This window comes from Chenopodium quinoa, unplaced genomic scaffold (assembly GCF_001683475.1).
Source record: "Chenopodium quinoa cultivar QQ74 unplaced genomic scaffold, ASM168347v1, whole genome shotgun sequence".
In the NCBI taxonomy this organism is placed as follows: domain Eukaryota; kingdom Viridiplantae; phylum Streptophyta; class Magnoliopsida; order Caryophyllales; family Amaranthaceae; genus Chenopodium; species Chenopodium quinoa.
In genome coordinates this window covers 4,843,692-4,859,543 of record NW_018743783.1, presented here as the reverse complement: position 1 = coordinate 4,859,543, position 15,852 = coordinate 4,843,692, and the positions used below count along the sequence as shown (strand labels likewise).

Below are 15,852 nucleotides of genomic sequence, written 5' to 3'. Positions count from 1 at the left end.
GCACCCGCTCTAATTAATAATTTGGCTGTGGCATGTTGTAGGAGCGGGCATGTAGGGGCGAAGGAGCGCCCGCTCCTTCTCATGTGCTTGGGTTCTGTTTTATTACCCCGAATGGAGCGGGCATGCTAAACTTTTGGTGAGCCCACTCCGAAACCCAAAGGAGTTCCCCCCTGTTTTTTTTGCATAACTTGGAGCGGGCGTGCTGTGTTATGGAGCGCCCGTTCCTACTTTGATTTTTGAACTTGTGATTTTAACCCAGAATGGAGCGGGTGTGCATTCTTCATGGAGCGCCCGCCCTACTCGACCTGTAGACTTCTGTTTTTTCCATTAAACTAGGAGCGGGCGTGGAGTGTGTGTGGAGCATCCGCTCCTCATGGTACCTAAACCACTGGTTTTGTACGGAGCTTAGGAGTGGGTTGCATTTGGGAGGAGTACCCGCTCTGCACTGCCATGAAGACTTCTGATTTCTTCATTGAGCTAGGAGCGGGCGTGCATACTGCCTGGAGCGCTCGCCCTAGTTGCTGACAACTTTTTTGTTTCTTTTCTTTGCTTCCTTTAACTCCAAGTTCCTGCATCAAAATCACAAGAATAAAATTCAGCCATAATGTTAGCCAAAATCAGATATCACCATCACTCTTCTCTCTTTTCTTACTCACACATTTTTTTTTCTCTTGTCTTTTTTTTTTTTCTTTTTTTTTTTACTCGGGTTGGTTCCCGAAAGCACTTCTTTAACGTCAATGGCTTGACGAACTCCACACTCAGGAGGTATGATTACATTGTATTTATTTAACAAAGTCGACATGAGCACCCTCATAGTAAAGCTTGAGGCGATGCCCATTTACCTTAAAAGGTCTCATTCCATCCAAATTCCAAACTTCCATGGCTCCATGAGGAAACACCTCTTTGACAACAAAAGGAACACTCCACCTTAATGAAAGTTTCTCGAGAAACAATTTCATCCTAGAGTTGTAGAGTAGTACCTTATCTCTTTTAAGAAATGATTTATTTTCAATATTATGGTCGTGGAAATCCTTTGTGCAATTCTTGTAGTTGCTAGCACACTTATAGGCCTCCCATCTTAGCTCTTCAAGCTCATGTAAATCAAGCCATCTTTTCTCTCCTGCACTAGCCAAGTAAAAGTTAATCTCCTTGATTGCCCATTGAGTTCGGCGTTCAAGTTCCACCGGAAGATGACAAGATTTTCCATACACTACACGATATGGAGTTGTGCCGATAGGGATTTTGTTCTTTCTATGTGCCCATAGGGCATCATCAAGTTTTTCTGACCAATCCTTCCTATTTCTTGCAACCGTCTTCTCAAGGATTAAATTGATTTGACGGTTGGACACTTCCGCTTGTCCACTTGTTTGTGGATGATAGGTAAGGCTGAACCTTTGGTGAACGCCGTGCTTTCGTAGCATCTTTTGAAAAGAAATATGAAAAAAATGTGAACCGCTGTCACTTACCATAGCTCTAGGAATTCCAAATCTTAGAAATATCACTTTCTTGAATAGTTTTACAACTACCTTATGGTCATTAGTTAGGGAGGCAATGGCCTCAACCCATTTTGAGACGTAATCAACCGCCACAAGGATGTATTTATGAATAAGAAGTAGGGAATGGTCCCATGAATCAATACCCCACAAATCAAATACCTCAAGCTCAGGAATCAGTTGTTGAGGTATCTCATTTCACTCGGATATATTTCCGGTTCGTTGACAAGTCTTTACAAACCCTCAAGCATCCTTAAAGATGTGAGGCCACCACAACCCGCTATGCAGGACCTTCAATGCTGTGTTGTTTGCTCCCATATGCCCTCCACAAGGATCGGAATGACACATCTTGAGCACATTTTTGCAGTTCTTCATCCGGATTACACCTACGGAGCAAACCATCTACTCCTCTCTTGTAGAGAATGGGGTCATCCCATACATAGTGCCTTGCTTCCCTTTTTAGATTCTTCCTTTGGTATTTGGAGAAATCGGGAGGAAATTCTCCACATGCCAAGTAGTTCACCAAGTTGGCAAACCAAGGAAGCTCCTTCTCATTCAAGATATAAAGCACATCATCTCTTAATTCATCACATATGGGGATTTCATCATCACTAGCTTTCACATTCTCTAATCGGGAAAGATGATCCGCAACCACGTTCTCGGCTCCTTTCTTGTCATGGATTTCAACATGAAATTGTTGGAGAGATAGGACCCATCAAAGAAGACGAGGTTTGGACTCTTTCTTCGCCACAAGGTACCTATTAGCCGCATGATCGGTGTAAATAATAGTTTTGGAACCAATGAGATAGTTTCAAAACTTCTCAAAAGCATGTACCACGGCAAGAAACTCTTTCTCCGTCGTGATGTAGTTCCATTGAGCTTCATTCAAGGTCTTGGATATATAGTAAATGATGTGAAACTTCTTCTCAATTCTTTGTCCCAACAACCCTCCAATTGCAACATCACTAGCATCGCACATAAGTTCAAACGACAAATCCTATCTTGGCCCTTGCTCGATTGGAGTAGAGATCAAATCCTCCTTTAATTTGTTGAAAGCTTGAAGACACTTTTCATCAAAAATAATGATGGCATCCTTGTGAAGAAGAGCATTTAGGGGTCTAGCAATTTGTGAGAAATCCTTGATAAATCTCCTATAGAAGCCGACATGCCCCAAAAAGGATCTTACTTCTCTCACATTAATTGGAGGTGCAATTTTTAATCACTTCAACTTTAGCCTTGTCGACCTCAATCCCCTTGCTTGATATCTTGTGACCAAGGACGATTCCCTCTTCAGCCATTAAGTGGAATTTTTCCCAATTTAGGACCAAGTTGACGTTCTCAGATCTTGCTAAGCATTTGCCCAAATTGGACAAACAATCTTCTAATGAAAGGCTCCTATCGAGAAATCATCCATGAATACTTCCATTTCAGCCTCAAGCATGTCTCCAAAGATACTCATCAGGCACCTTTGAAAGGTTGTCGGTGCATTGTAAAGTCCAAACGGCATCCTCCTGTATGCAAAAGTACGATATGAACAAGTAAAAGTTGTCTTCTCTTAATCATCCGGGTTTATGGGGATTTGAAAGAAACCCGAATAACCATCAAGAAAGAAATAATACATGTGCTTGGTTAGTCTTTCAAGCATTTGGTAGATAAAAGGAAGAGGAAAATGATCCTTGATAGTGGATGCATTTGGATGTCTATAGTTTATGCACATCCTCCAACCGGTCACCGTTCTAGTTGAAATGAGATCACCATTCTCATTTTCAAATACGGTCATTCCTCCCTTTTTAGGGACCAAATGAAAGGGGAAACCCATCTAGAACTCGAAATGATGAAGATGATGTTGGCATCAAAGAGTTTGGTGATTTCTTTCTTCACCACCTCTCCAATTTGAGGATTGAGTTTCCTTTGCCTCTCAATGGAAGCCTTAGCACCCTCCTTAAGTGTTATGTGATGCATACATAAAGCGTGTTGGGGTTTGGAAAGTCCAACTTACCGTGTAAACAACCCCGACCCAAAGAACCACTCGCAATTAATAAAACCATAAAGCATAACAAATAAACATAAAAGAATAAAATCGAAATTTACCTTTGTAACGTGCTTCGCCCTCAAAGTCAGGCTCTTACTTGAAAGCTTTAAGCTCCGAAAATACGCGAGCCTCCAAGGAAAGTCCACCAGCAAAAACTACTAGCGACATTTAGGTCCGTTACCTCGAGGTTAGCGAGGTCCGACCAAAACCCGAGTATTATGTGAGTTTAAGAGTTTTTGCTAATGCAATGCTCCATTGGACTCCTACTCAAGCACTCTTCCTAAAAACCCAAGATGGATATTTATAGGAAAGAGGGAGAGTGGGAATTTCTATCCTATCAATGTGGGAGTCATGAAATTCCATAATTTATTTTAAAGCTAAATTAAAATAAATAAGCAAACTAATAATAAATCTACAAGTGGCACTATCATATGTAAAGGGTGGTGAGGACCACATGGAGAGTAGGGGACCATACTTGCTCCAAACTCAATACTCTCCTTGTGCCACATGTCCCTCACCCCACTTGCTTTCCATATGCTCCCACTTGCTCCCCTAGTACACGGCCTTATGGCCCAGCCACAGCCCGGTCGGAGCCCAACCCGTGCGTGCGCTGCTAGCACGCATGCTTGCGGCTGCTAGCATACGGCTTGCGGCTGCTAGCTATGGTGCTCTAGCACTCACTAGCCGGCCATGCATGGCTCGGCTTGGTGCGCTTGCTAGCCACCTATGCTATGACATGTTTGCCCCTAGCACTCGGATGCTCGGGGCACTCCGATGCTAGGGGTATTTTGGGAAATATTGGCGATTTATTATTATTTGCACGTCTTGTCATTTACTATTTTTGACACGACTTTCGACGCTCGGTTTCGATGCTCTAAGCTCGAATTTCCGACGTCTAAATATTTAATACTCGGGCAACAAATTAATTTCTTCCGAATTAATTCGTCGAGTCGGTTCGTTTACTGCTAAGGGTGTGACTCGAAGGGTTCAGTCAAGATTAAGTTGTAATATTAATTATGCATTAATATTATTGATCGGAAGCGGCCTCCACCTAGACATTTCGATCACTTGACCTTACTAAAATATATTAGCTTTCTTATAATTCTAAACCCACTAACGAAATAGTACACTTGTTCGAAGGACACCAGTCCCTTCAATCTTCCACTTGTCCTTCCGGACAAGCGCGCATTTAGTGTACAACCTTTTTCCTATGTCGCTTAATGTCTCTTCATGAACTATAAGGTAAGATTATTATGTCATCCTTATTACGTCCAGAAGTGTTACTCAATTCCGAGTCTGACTGTCAATAAACAGATGAATTCTAAAATCCATCCGAGCACGGCCATGCATTTTCACATTCTCGCTCTACGAGAGGCCTTGTATACATCAAAGCCATCTTCCCTATTTTAGTAGGGGGACATTCCCAGTCTTGTAATGTAGCTCCTCATACTGAGAGGACCTAGCCGCCCGAGTGTTGCCTTTATAATCCCCTATTACGGCAGACGTTTGATAACATCAAAGCGGACTAGTACTCAAACAAGAGAATTCACAATACTCATGGTCGAGGAAATAGTTTCCGATAGCTATAATGAGAAGTATACTTATGACGATTTTTAATCTCTTAAAGTATTCTCATAGGTCGATCCAGTATGGTTCTAAACCAATACTTGTGCAAATGATTTATGACAATCATGTCCTCGTAGCACAAGAAACGGTGCTATAAATCAGACTACACACGAATCTCAATTGGTCATTAATCGTCCATTGTTTAAATGACCTCGATTATAGATGATTTTCGATTATAATATTCAACGTTCACTTAATAGGTGTTTCTCTAACAAGACTGGTCTTGATACCCTATTTTGAATATTCCAAGAATCGAATGGACTCATTATTTAATCCTAAACCACAATTAAATATCAAACGAAGTGATAAAATATTGCATGAAATTTATATTACTCCAAAACTTGAATGGTTTTTCTTAGTGTCTTACATTAAATGTTCAAAATTTTAATTAAAACACTAAACAAGGAAATCAAAGCCAATCTCCTACATGCTTGATTCCCATTGCCTCAACGTGCTTTTTGTGCTTCACTTGAGGCTAAGGTTTAGTAAGTGGATCGGCTACATTGTCATCCGTTCTAACTTTGCAAATTCTGATTTCACCTTCTGATTTTAATTCTCGAATCATGTGAAACCGCCCTTTGACATGTTTGACTTTCTGATGTTCCCTCGGCTCTTTAGCCTGAGCAATAGCTCCATTGTTGTCACAATAGAGGTCTATTGGACCCTTTATGGAGGGTAAAACATCAAGTTCGCCAACAAACTTTTGAATCCAAACAACCTCCTTAGCCGCTTCAGCAGCTGCTAAGTACTCGGCTTCAGTTGTAGAATCTGCAGTCGTACTCTGCTTGGCACTCTTCCAAGTGAACGCTCCTCCATTCACACAGAACACATATCTAGATTGCGATTTGAAATCGTCTCTGTCTGTCTGGAAGCTTGCATCGGTATAACCTTCAACAACTAATTCCTCTGAACCACCATACACCAAGAATTTATCCTTGTTCCTTTTCAGGTACTTTAGGATATTCTTGGCCGTAGTCCAATAAGCCTCTCCTGGATTTGATTGGTAACGGCTCGTAGCACTCAAGGCATACGATAAATCTGGCCTAGTACATATCATGGCATACATGATCGATCCAATAAGCGAAGCATATGGAATCTGATTCATTCTTTCCCGCTCATCAGGTGTTTGTGGACTCTGCTTCTTGCTTAGGGTTATGCCATGTGACATTGGCAGGTGACCTCTCTTGGCCTCCTCCATGCCAAATCGAGCAAGTACCTTATCAATATAAGTACTTTGACTCAATCCAATCATCCTTTTTGATCTATCGCTATAGATCTTGATGCCTAGTATGTACTGAGCCTCTCCTAAGTCTTTCATTGAGAAGCATTTTCCAAGCTAGGCCTTTACAAACTCTAACAACGAAATGCTGTTTCCAATGAGCAATATGTCATCGACATATAAGACTTGGAAGGTGATGTCACTCCCACTGACATTCTTGTAAACACAAGATTCATCTGGATTCTTGATAAAACCAAATTTACCGATGGCTTCATTGAATCGCAGATTCCAACTTTTGCTTGCTTGCTTGAGTCCATAAATGGAATTCTTAAGCATACAAACTTTCCCAGCATTGTTTTGGTTGACAAAACCTTCAGGCTGTGTCATATACACAGTTTCTTCCAAAATACCATTGAGGAAGGCGGTTTTGACGTCCATCTGCCATATTTCATAATTGTAATATGCAGCAATTGCTAGGAGGATCCGAACGGATTTAAGCATTGCGACTGGTGAAAAGGTTTCATCGTAATCAATACCATGAACTTGTGTGTAACCTTTTTCCACCAATCTAGCTTGTAAATGAATACAATTCCATCTTTGTCGGTTTTCATCTTGAAAATCCACTTACAATCGATAGGTGTATAACCTTCGGGTAAGTCAACCAAGTCCCAGACTTGATTTTCAAACATGGAATCCATTTTAGATCTCATGGCCTCATGCCATTTAGCAGAGTCGGTGCTTATCATCACTTGCTTGTAGGCTGCCGGTTCATCTCCATCCATAATCAGGATGTCCTCTAAGATCTCGATTAATACTAAACCAAGATATCTATCAGGTTGAGATCTCGGCCTCTGAGACCTACGTAGGGTAATGTATTGAGCATTTGCATTGTCCGTTTGACTTTGCACACTTTGACCTGCGTCAACAGATGCTGTTTGAGCACTTTGACTGTCATTCTGATTTTGTTGCTCATCCTCACAACTTCGTCGAGTTCGATTTTCCTCCCACTTGTCATTTTGGAAAGGTGTTCCTTCTCCAAAAAGACACCATCGCGAGCAACAATCTCTTTGTTCTCCGATTTGTTGTAGAAGTAATATCCTTTGGTTTCTTTTGGGTAGCCCACACAGTAAACCTTGTCAGATTTGGGATGAAGTTTGTCAGATATCAATTTCTTGACATATGCTTCGCATCTCCTTATCTTTAGAAAAGACAACCTAGGAGGTTTCTTCGTCCATAATTCATATGGAGTCTTTTCTATAGCTTTTGATGGTGCACGGTTCAGTGTTAGTGTCGTAGTTAGAAGTGCGTGTCCCCAGAAAGAGATATGAAGATCACTAAGACCCATTGTTGATCGTACCATGTCTAACAAGGACAGATTTCTCCTTTCGGATACTCCGTTCCATTGTGGAGTTCCTAGAGGTGTCAATTCTGAAAGTATACCCTTTTCTTTCAGATGGTCATTGAATTCTTGGCTCAAGTATTCACCACCTCGATCCGATCGAAGGGCTTTGATTTTCTTGCCAGGCTGATTTTCAAATTCACTATGAAATTCTTTGAACTTTTCAAACGATTCAGATTTATGCGACATTAGGTAGACATAACCATATCTACTATAGTCATCTGTGAAGGTGATAAAATATCGGTGTCCATTTCTTGTGGTTGAGCTCATTGGTCCACATACATCAGTGTGTATTAGACCTAATAAGTCTCCTTCCCTTTCTCCCAACTTGGAGAATGGCTGTTTAATCATCTTGCCTAATAAACATCCTTCGCAATTCTCAAATGATTCTAAATCGAAAGAGTCAAGAACACCAACCTGTAGAAGTCTCTTGATGCGTTTGATGTTAATGTAGCCAAGACGACAATGCCACAAGTAAGTTTGGTTTGACTCCATGGTCTTAGCTCTTTTGTCAGTATTATCATAAACAATTTTGTCTAAACACACAAAAGCTGTAATTTCCATAAATATAAGCAAGACATTTAAACAAAAGGTCTTGTGATCAAGGTTAAAATGACGTCCAACGTCACAAGATCAAATTATGGTATATAAAACTTAACAAGTTTTAGAATTTAGACAAAATACATGAGATTACAAGCTTTCTTTGGATAGATTTTCTTCATCTTCCACTTGTGTACTCATGACCACTTGAAAAACACTGCTCATTTCGTTCCTGAAATAAGAGCATAAAATGAGTTAATTTTCCGCTATCTAATACCTTATAAATTGCTTATTTTCAAGTGTCTAGATGATACCTGAGATTCGGGCTTTCTTTCCTCTTGCCTCATCTTCCAGATACTCGCTACATTCTCTTTTGTAGTGGCCTTGCTTATTACAGTAGAAACAGTGCATCTTTGCCTTGTTTTTGAACTCCTTTTTCTTGAGCCTTAGAGCAAACTTAGCCGCCTTGCAAGAATAGGTTTTCTGGAGCTCTTGGACAACTTCCTTGTAGGACAGTTTATTCCGATTGTTGGTAAGTCGCATCTTAATTGCAACGTATCCCGAGTGGAGTGAGCTTAAAAGCATATGAGCCGCTTGCTCATCCTCCACCGGGATACCAATCAGTTCCAGATGGTTAAATAACCTTGTCATCTTTTGCACACGGGCTTGAAGTGGCATCCCAGGACTAATTCTTGCACTATAGACCCTAGCCCATACTTATTTCCTTTCTTTGCTAAGACATCCATCTTGCGGTGGCTTGATCCTCATGTTAGACAATGACCTAGTCACTTCTTCCACGAGTCCATCATAGTTGCCCTTATCGCTCTTTGTTACCCTTAAATTGACCACATCTTCTAGAGCCTTGAGAAGTACATTCGGAAGGTAGTTGGAGAATTTCTTTTTCCACTGTTCCAGTATGGAGTTTGTCATGAGTCGAGAGACTCACTTGCTATCATAACTCCACTCCTTATGAGCCATATCGCTTATAATCCCTTTTGAGTAGAAACTCGAGATGGGCGTATCCAAGATATGCTCTAGGTAGCGATTGCGGAGGGTCAAACGGAGTTCCTCAACCCATTCCTTGACGTTTACCAAATTCAAGCTAAATGATAACTTCTCGGGAAGTTCTGGGAACATAAGATTGTTGTCGATAGTTGAAGACATGATTCTACATTTGAAAGAATTTTGAAATGAAAAACCATTCATGATATTTAAATAATATTGAATTCATGCATTTTTAATCAAACTTATTTAAAACGTCTTATTCACACATTTAAGGCTGTCCCCAATTTGGTGAGAATAAGTCGATTCCAAGATCCGAAGAAACAAAGAGTGCTTAAGCATGCTTTGGCTTGTCTTAACACTCAATCTCCTTGCTAATGGCTCCAAGCCACTCTTGGTTGAATAAATCGTCGCATATAATGCTCTCTCAACAATTTATTCACTTTTCCATGACATGTTAGGACTCCATCACTCATATAGTTGAGTACAACCAAAACCAACTTGCATACCCGGTATGCCTTACACTCCTAGGAGAGGTAGTGATGCCTGGCTTTGGCGTAGCCCACCACTACCCTCGTTCGGTTGGTAAGTGTTGTTTTGGAATGGCAAGTTTTACTCAATATTTAGGGACCTAGGGTTTCTATGTTGGTTGATTTAAGTGAACTTAATTAATCATCACAACATTCAAAATCCTAAACATGCTATATATATATACATATATATATATATATATATATATATCGAAAAACATAAATATAGATGCATTTGGCAACTAGCATGACCCCTTGAGATCTTCAAATCTTCAAAAAGGTCTTCATTTGCAACTTCATGGCTTCGTCTTCCAAGAATCTCCATCTTCAAGACTTGACCATAATTAAATGCAATTACTAGTATCTACGATATGACTAATCTAAATATAAAGGTACAAAAATACTCAACGGTTCGCAGACCGTATTTAGATTTACAAAAATACATCACGGATCGCAGTCCGTATTTTCTATCCTAATCGGGCCCCACTAGTTGCCATTTCATAAAACTTGTGAGAGAATATACATTCCATTCATCCATTTACTATCTGTGAATGGCCCATGCATTTTACAACGATAAACAAGTAACAATGCATAAACATGCGTGGACTAGTAACTAATCTAGGTGGTTAATCCAATTAACACGCCTAATTAAGACTAGTCAAAGTTGTTTTAACTGGTTATGTAAATAAGCGCAATTAACATTTGAAGCTCCCACTAAATTTCGCATCCAACTCAATTAATCCAAATAATTAAGTCGGTAAAACCCAAAGTTTGTCAAAATAAATTTTGCCAATGCCGCTCAAAACCGAGGCTTAGCCTCCAAAATTTATTAAAATAATTAAAAACAAATTAGATTTAATAAAATAATTAAAATGACAATTTAAGCAAAAATTACGTAGTCCAAAATGTCTAAGTGCCTAGCACTAAGACATGGAGTGCTCACATTCCGCATAACCGTTTGATGCTCAATGAACGTGGGAGTGGGCCCGATGTCGCTAAGCGTTACACCGCCCACATCAGCAAACTTTCACACATCAATAACGTGGCCCTTGGTGCCCATGTTGTACAAACTCATTGCACTACATTGCTTCGCAAGGAATGTCTACGCATATTCCCTATTACACGATACATGCACCAAGTCCCAAGCCACACACCAATATGCTCGTGCTTGCACCAGCTGTGGCCAGCCAAGCAAGGCAGCACACACAGCGCGCACAACACCATGTTGCTGCTGCACCGTGCTGCTGCTTGGTGCATGCTGGCGCGCCATGCTGCTGGCAGCAAGCAGCAACCATGCACATGGCTTGCGCGCAAGCACGGGCAGCATCCTTGGCTGCCACATGCGGGATGCTATGCAACCCGGCTACCCAAGTGATGTTCTTGCCTTGTTTTGCGTGCCATAACCTCGGGAATTTGATCCAAATTTTGCGTGACATAATTATTAATTCTAAATTAATTATTAATTCATTGAGAAAAATAAAAATTTAAACAAGTCTAACTTATAATAAAATTATCAAAGTGCATCCAACCAAAATAATTCCAAGAACCATTCTAAATTAAATTGGTTTAGCTTGGTGCAACAACATAAATAAGGCAATTTCTCACTTTTAATTTAATCAATTTAAATTAAACTTGAGATTTTGACAAAGTTAGAAGGAGTTGGAAAAATATGAATTTAAGTTTAATTAAAAATTCCAACTTTAATACTTGTGGATCCTTGAAAAATTATATCTTCCAATGTGAAGATAAACAATTTTCTATCACAAAGATTCAAACTTTATGATTCCAGTAAACTAAAAATGATTAAATCAACAAAGTTTAACAAAAATTCATGGAATTTAGTAATATAAAGTTTCAATCACTTAACATAATTAAAGATTGAATCTTTAATACTTGGAAGCCTCAAAGAACAACAATTTCACACTTAATGCAATTAGTTTGCAATTATGTGAAAAAATAAAACCAAGCTTTCAAGCACAAATTACTACCAAGTAATCATGCCTAAAGAGGTTTAAAATTGCATATAAAATATGTATTAAACCAATTACATAACCACCATAAATATGCAATTAATTTTCAAGGTTAGAAAGACTTCAAATTTTTCGTAAAAATGAAAAATCCCTCGAAAAGTGCATTTCTGGTCGTTTTTTTTGGCTAAAAACCATTCCCTAGAAGGATAAAACCATTTCCAGAACACATTTAACACCCAAAATTCACTATTTTTGGGTCGAAATATGGGTTCGGGGCTGATGATAGCTTTAATACGAAGTTAAAATAAATAAAACGAGCTACTAATCTAATTTGCACTTCAAGACCAGAAAAATTAAGCCATAAAACACCTTGAAAAAATATTATGATTTTAAAAATAAACGAGCGTGGCTCCGATACCGCTGTTTTGTGTTTGGTAAGTCCAAATTACCGCGGAAACAACCCCGACCCAAAGAACCACTCGCAATTAATAAAATCATAAAGCATAACAAATAAACATAAAAGGATAAAATCGGAAGTTACCTGTGTAGCGTGCTTCGCCCTCAAAGTCGGGCTCTTACTTGAAAGCTTTAAGCTCCGAAAATACGCGAGCCTCCAACAAAAGTCCACCCGCAAAAACTACTATCCACTTTTAGGTCTGTTACCTCGAGGTTAGCGAGGTCCAACCAAAGCCCGAGTATTGTGTGAGTTTAAGAGTTTTTGCTAATGCAATGCTCTATTGAACTCCTACTCAAGCACTCTTCCCAAAAACCCAAGATGGTTATTTATAGGCAAGAGGGAGAGTGGGAATTTCTATCACATCAATATGGCAGTCATGAAATTCCACAATTTATTTTAAAGCTAAATTAAAATAAATAAGCAAACTAATAATAAATCTACAAGTGGCACTATCATATGTAAAGGGTGGTGAGGACCACATGGAGAGTAGGGGACCATACTTGCTCCCCACTCAATACTCTCCTTGTGCCACATGTCCCTCACCCCACTTCCTTTACATATGCTCCCACTTTCTCCCCTAGTACATGGCCCTATGGCCCAGCCAAAACTCGGACGAGAGCCCAGCCCGTGCGTGCGCTGCTAGCTGCTGCTAGCACGCATGCTTGCGGCTGCTAGCACGCTGCTAGCTATGGTGTGCTAGCACGCACCAGCCGGCCATGCATGGCCCAGCTTGGTGCGCTTGCTAGCCACCTATGCTAGGACATTTTTGCCCCTAGCACTCGGATGCTCAGGGCACTCCGATGCTAGGGGTATTTTGGGAAATATTGGCGATTTATTATTATTTGCACGTCTTGTCATTTACTATTTTGACTCGACTTCCGACGCTCGGTTTCGATGCTCTAAGCTCAAATTTCCAACGTCTAAATATTTAATACTCGGGCGACGAATTAATTTCTTCCGAATTAATTCGTCTATTCTGTTCATTTACTGCTAAGGGTGTGACCCGAAGGGGTCAGTCAAGATTAAGCTGGAATATTAATTATGCATTAATATTACTAAACTGAAGCGGCCCCCTAATATGTCCAATTTATATAGTGTTTTACCCCCGTCCCATGGTCATAATTAGTATATTTTTGGCTCTTTAGGGCCATTTTTATTACTAATTAGGGTTTTCTAGTGTTTTCGTAGTTTTGGATGAGTTTTACAGGAAATTGCACTTTTGGAGCATTTTCCCTGGTTTTCATGGATCAACTACGGAAGCTTGAAGGACACGACCATTCTTGAAGCCCAGGATCGGTGAGAGCCGGTGATTAAGGGCTCGGTATGTGATATCAGGGCTATTGGTTCAAGTAATCAAGACCCGATGAGGAAATCTGGATTGGGCCGAGGAATCGAGCCCAATCAAAATCCAAGCCCCGAAGAAGAAGTCGGGCCCGATCGGGCAAGCATACGCCAATTCGGGCGGGCGCGCGCAAAGCAACATCAAGGAAGGAGCCGCGCCCGATCGGGTGAGCGTAGGCTCGATCAGGCGCAGCATACCAGCAAGGGGCATAGTAAAAAGGCGGGCCCGATCGGGCGCGTGTTTTTCTAAGTAGCTGATTAGTTTTGTTTTAGTTTTTGTTTTAGGAGTGTTTAAGTACGAATTATGTACATAATTTTTGTTTACCTTCTCTTTTAGATTTTCTCTCTCTTAAATTCTCTCTCAACTTTGTTCTTAATTACATTCATTAATCCAGATTTCTTTTGGTAACAATTTCTTCTCCTTTAATTTCAGTTATTTTATTTACTTCTTTGATTATGTCTTGCTTTATTTATTTGATTAGTTTAGTTATGATGATGCTTGAGTAGTTTTATTTCTAGGGTTTATGGGGATCTAATAAACATTATGAAGGGGTAAATTAGTGATTATTGATTATCAATGCTTGGTTAATTTCCTATTGATTGATTTAATGCTATGCAATTAGGTTTGGCCAGATTTAATTGTATGAGTTTAGCAATATTAATTCGAGATTCAACAGATGGGAATTGATGTTTAGGCTTAATTTCAATAGGCGGACTAATTTATAAATGGTTAAGTCGAGATTCGACAGATGAGATTTAATACCGATAAATTAACTCTGTGATTATAATACGTAGCAAAAGCCCTTTATAATCTGATTAATCAATGCTTGATTGATTGCTTATTATGATTTGCCCTGGAATATTGTTTATTAGTGAACCTATACCCTAGGTCTTTTAATATTTAATTTCTCCCTACTTTATTTCCTCCGATCTTATTCTTCGTAGTATAGTCTTTGTTTACAACAATATTGGTTACCTTGATAATTTAGATTATAATAATTAATCAGAAGTAGAAAAACTTGTTTCCCTATGGATTCGACCCTACTTCCCTATCTGCATTAGTTAGAGGACTTAGGTAATACTTTTGATTAGGGGATACGACTTTACCATGTCAAAATTTGGCGCTGTTGCCGGGGAAACGATTTTATTTTTATTTTTTTGATTATTTTTTGCAGTCTAGATTATCCCTTTTTGTCTCAAAGAACGTTTGTTCTTTGAGGGAATTCTCATATTTGTCTTTTAGTTCCTTGTTTATGCCCAGGTGTTCCAGATCAGATTACATCCCATTCGATCCTGAGATCGAACGCTCGTTTCATAGGCAAAGGAAAATCTATAGACAAATTCTGGCGGTTCTGAGGAGGACAACAGTCGAAGAGATCCTCCCTCTGATTCTAGTGACGCAGAAACTCCTTCAGATTCAGAATCGGAGATGACGACCCAGAAGAAACTCAGTGACTACTCGCAACCGAAGCTCACAAATTTCCCGCACCTTACTCCCACTCCTGCGCTAGATGGAGTTCAATTTGAGATCAAGCCCCAATTTATCACTATGATAGAGAGGAAGCAATTCAGTGGAGCTAAGGGTGAAGATCCTAATTTTCACATCGCAGATTTCTGCCAGTATTGTAACACCATTAGACAAGCCGGGTCACGCAGGACCAAATCAGGGAGATTCTTTTTCCCTTTTCATTATGTGGCAAAGCTAAATTATGGTTTTATGTTTTGAATAGAACTGCACTTGGTATTATTGACTGGGAAACTCTTGCTTTGAATTTTAATAATAAATATTATCCTGCAGAGAGAACATCGGTACTAAGGAGTGTTATTCAGAACTTCGCTCAAGAAGCTGATCGCGGGTTATATAGGTCGTTAAGCTACTACCCTAACCTAATTAATCATTTATAATACCTAAACCTACACTAAACTAGTTAGTGGCAAGTAAAGGGTCGAATCACTAGGAATCAAGCTAATTCAACATCAAATATCACTAATGCAAGAGTGAAAATGGGATTGTTTTTGTTGGTTTTGTTGAGTAAGAACACTAAAACTACCAATAAGCAAGAAAAAAATGATTAAAATTAATAGAAAATGACGCTAGGGATACAGGGGTGTCCAATATGATTAGAAAGAGGAGAATAATGGTGATTATCATAAAACATATTCCAAAGAACACAAGATTCTACCTAAGCAATTCATTCTCATGCAATAGTCTAGGCAAATCAATGAAAGAAGTCTACACTAAT

The 15,852-nt window shown here is 39.6% G+C and overlaps 1 protein-coding gene across 1 annotated transcript; it reads right to left on the bottom strand.

Annotated features, from left to right (window-relative positions):
* Positions 1-380: 380 nt before the first annotated feature.
* Positions 381-1,421, bottom strand: LOC110684763. Its single transcript, XM_021861198.1, has 2 exons — positions 843-1,421; positions 381-569 (listed from the first exon to the last, which is right to left on the bottom strand). Exons 1-2 carry the CDS (start codon positions 1,419-1,421, stop codon positions 381-383), a joined length of 768 nt encoding a protein of 255 aa, XP_021716890.1.
* Between the last annotated feature and the right edge of the window lie 14,431 nt (positions 1,422-15,852).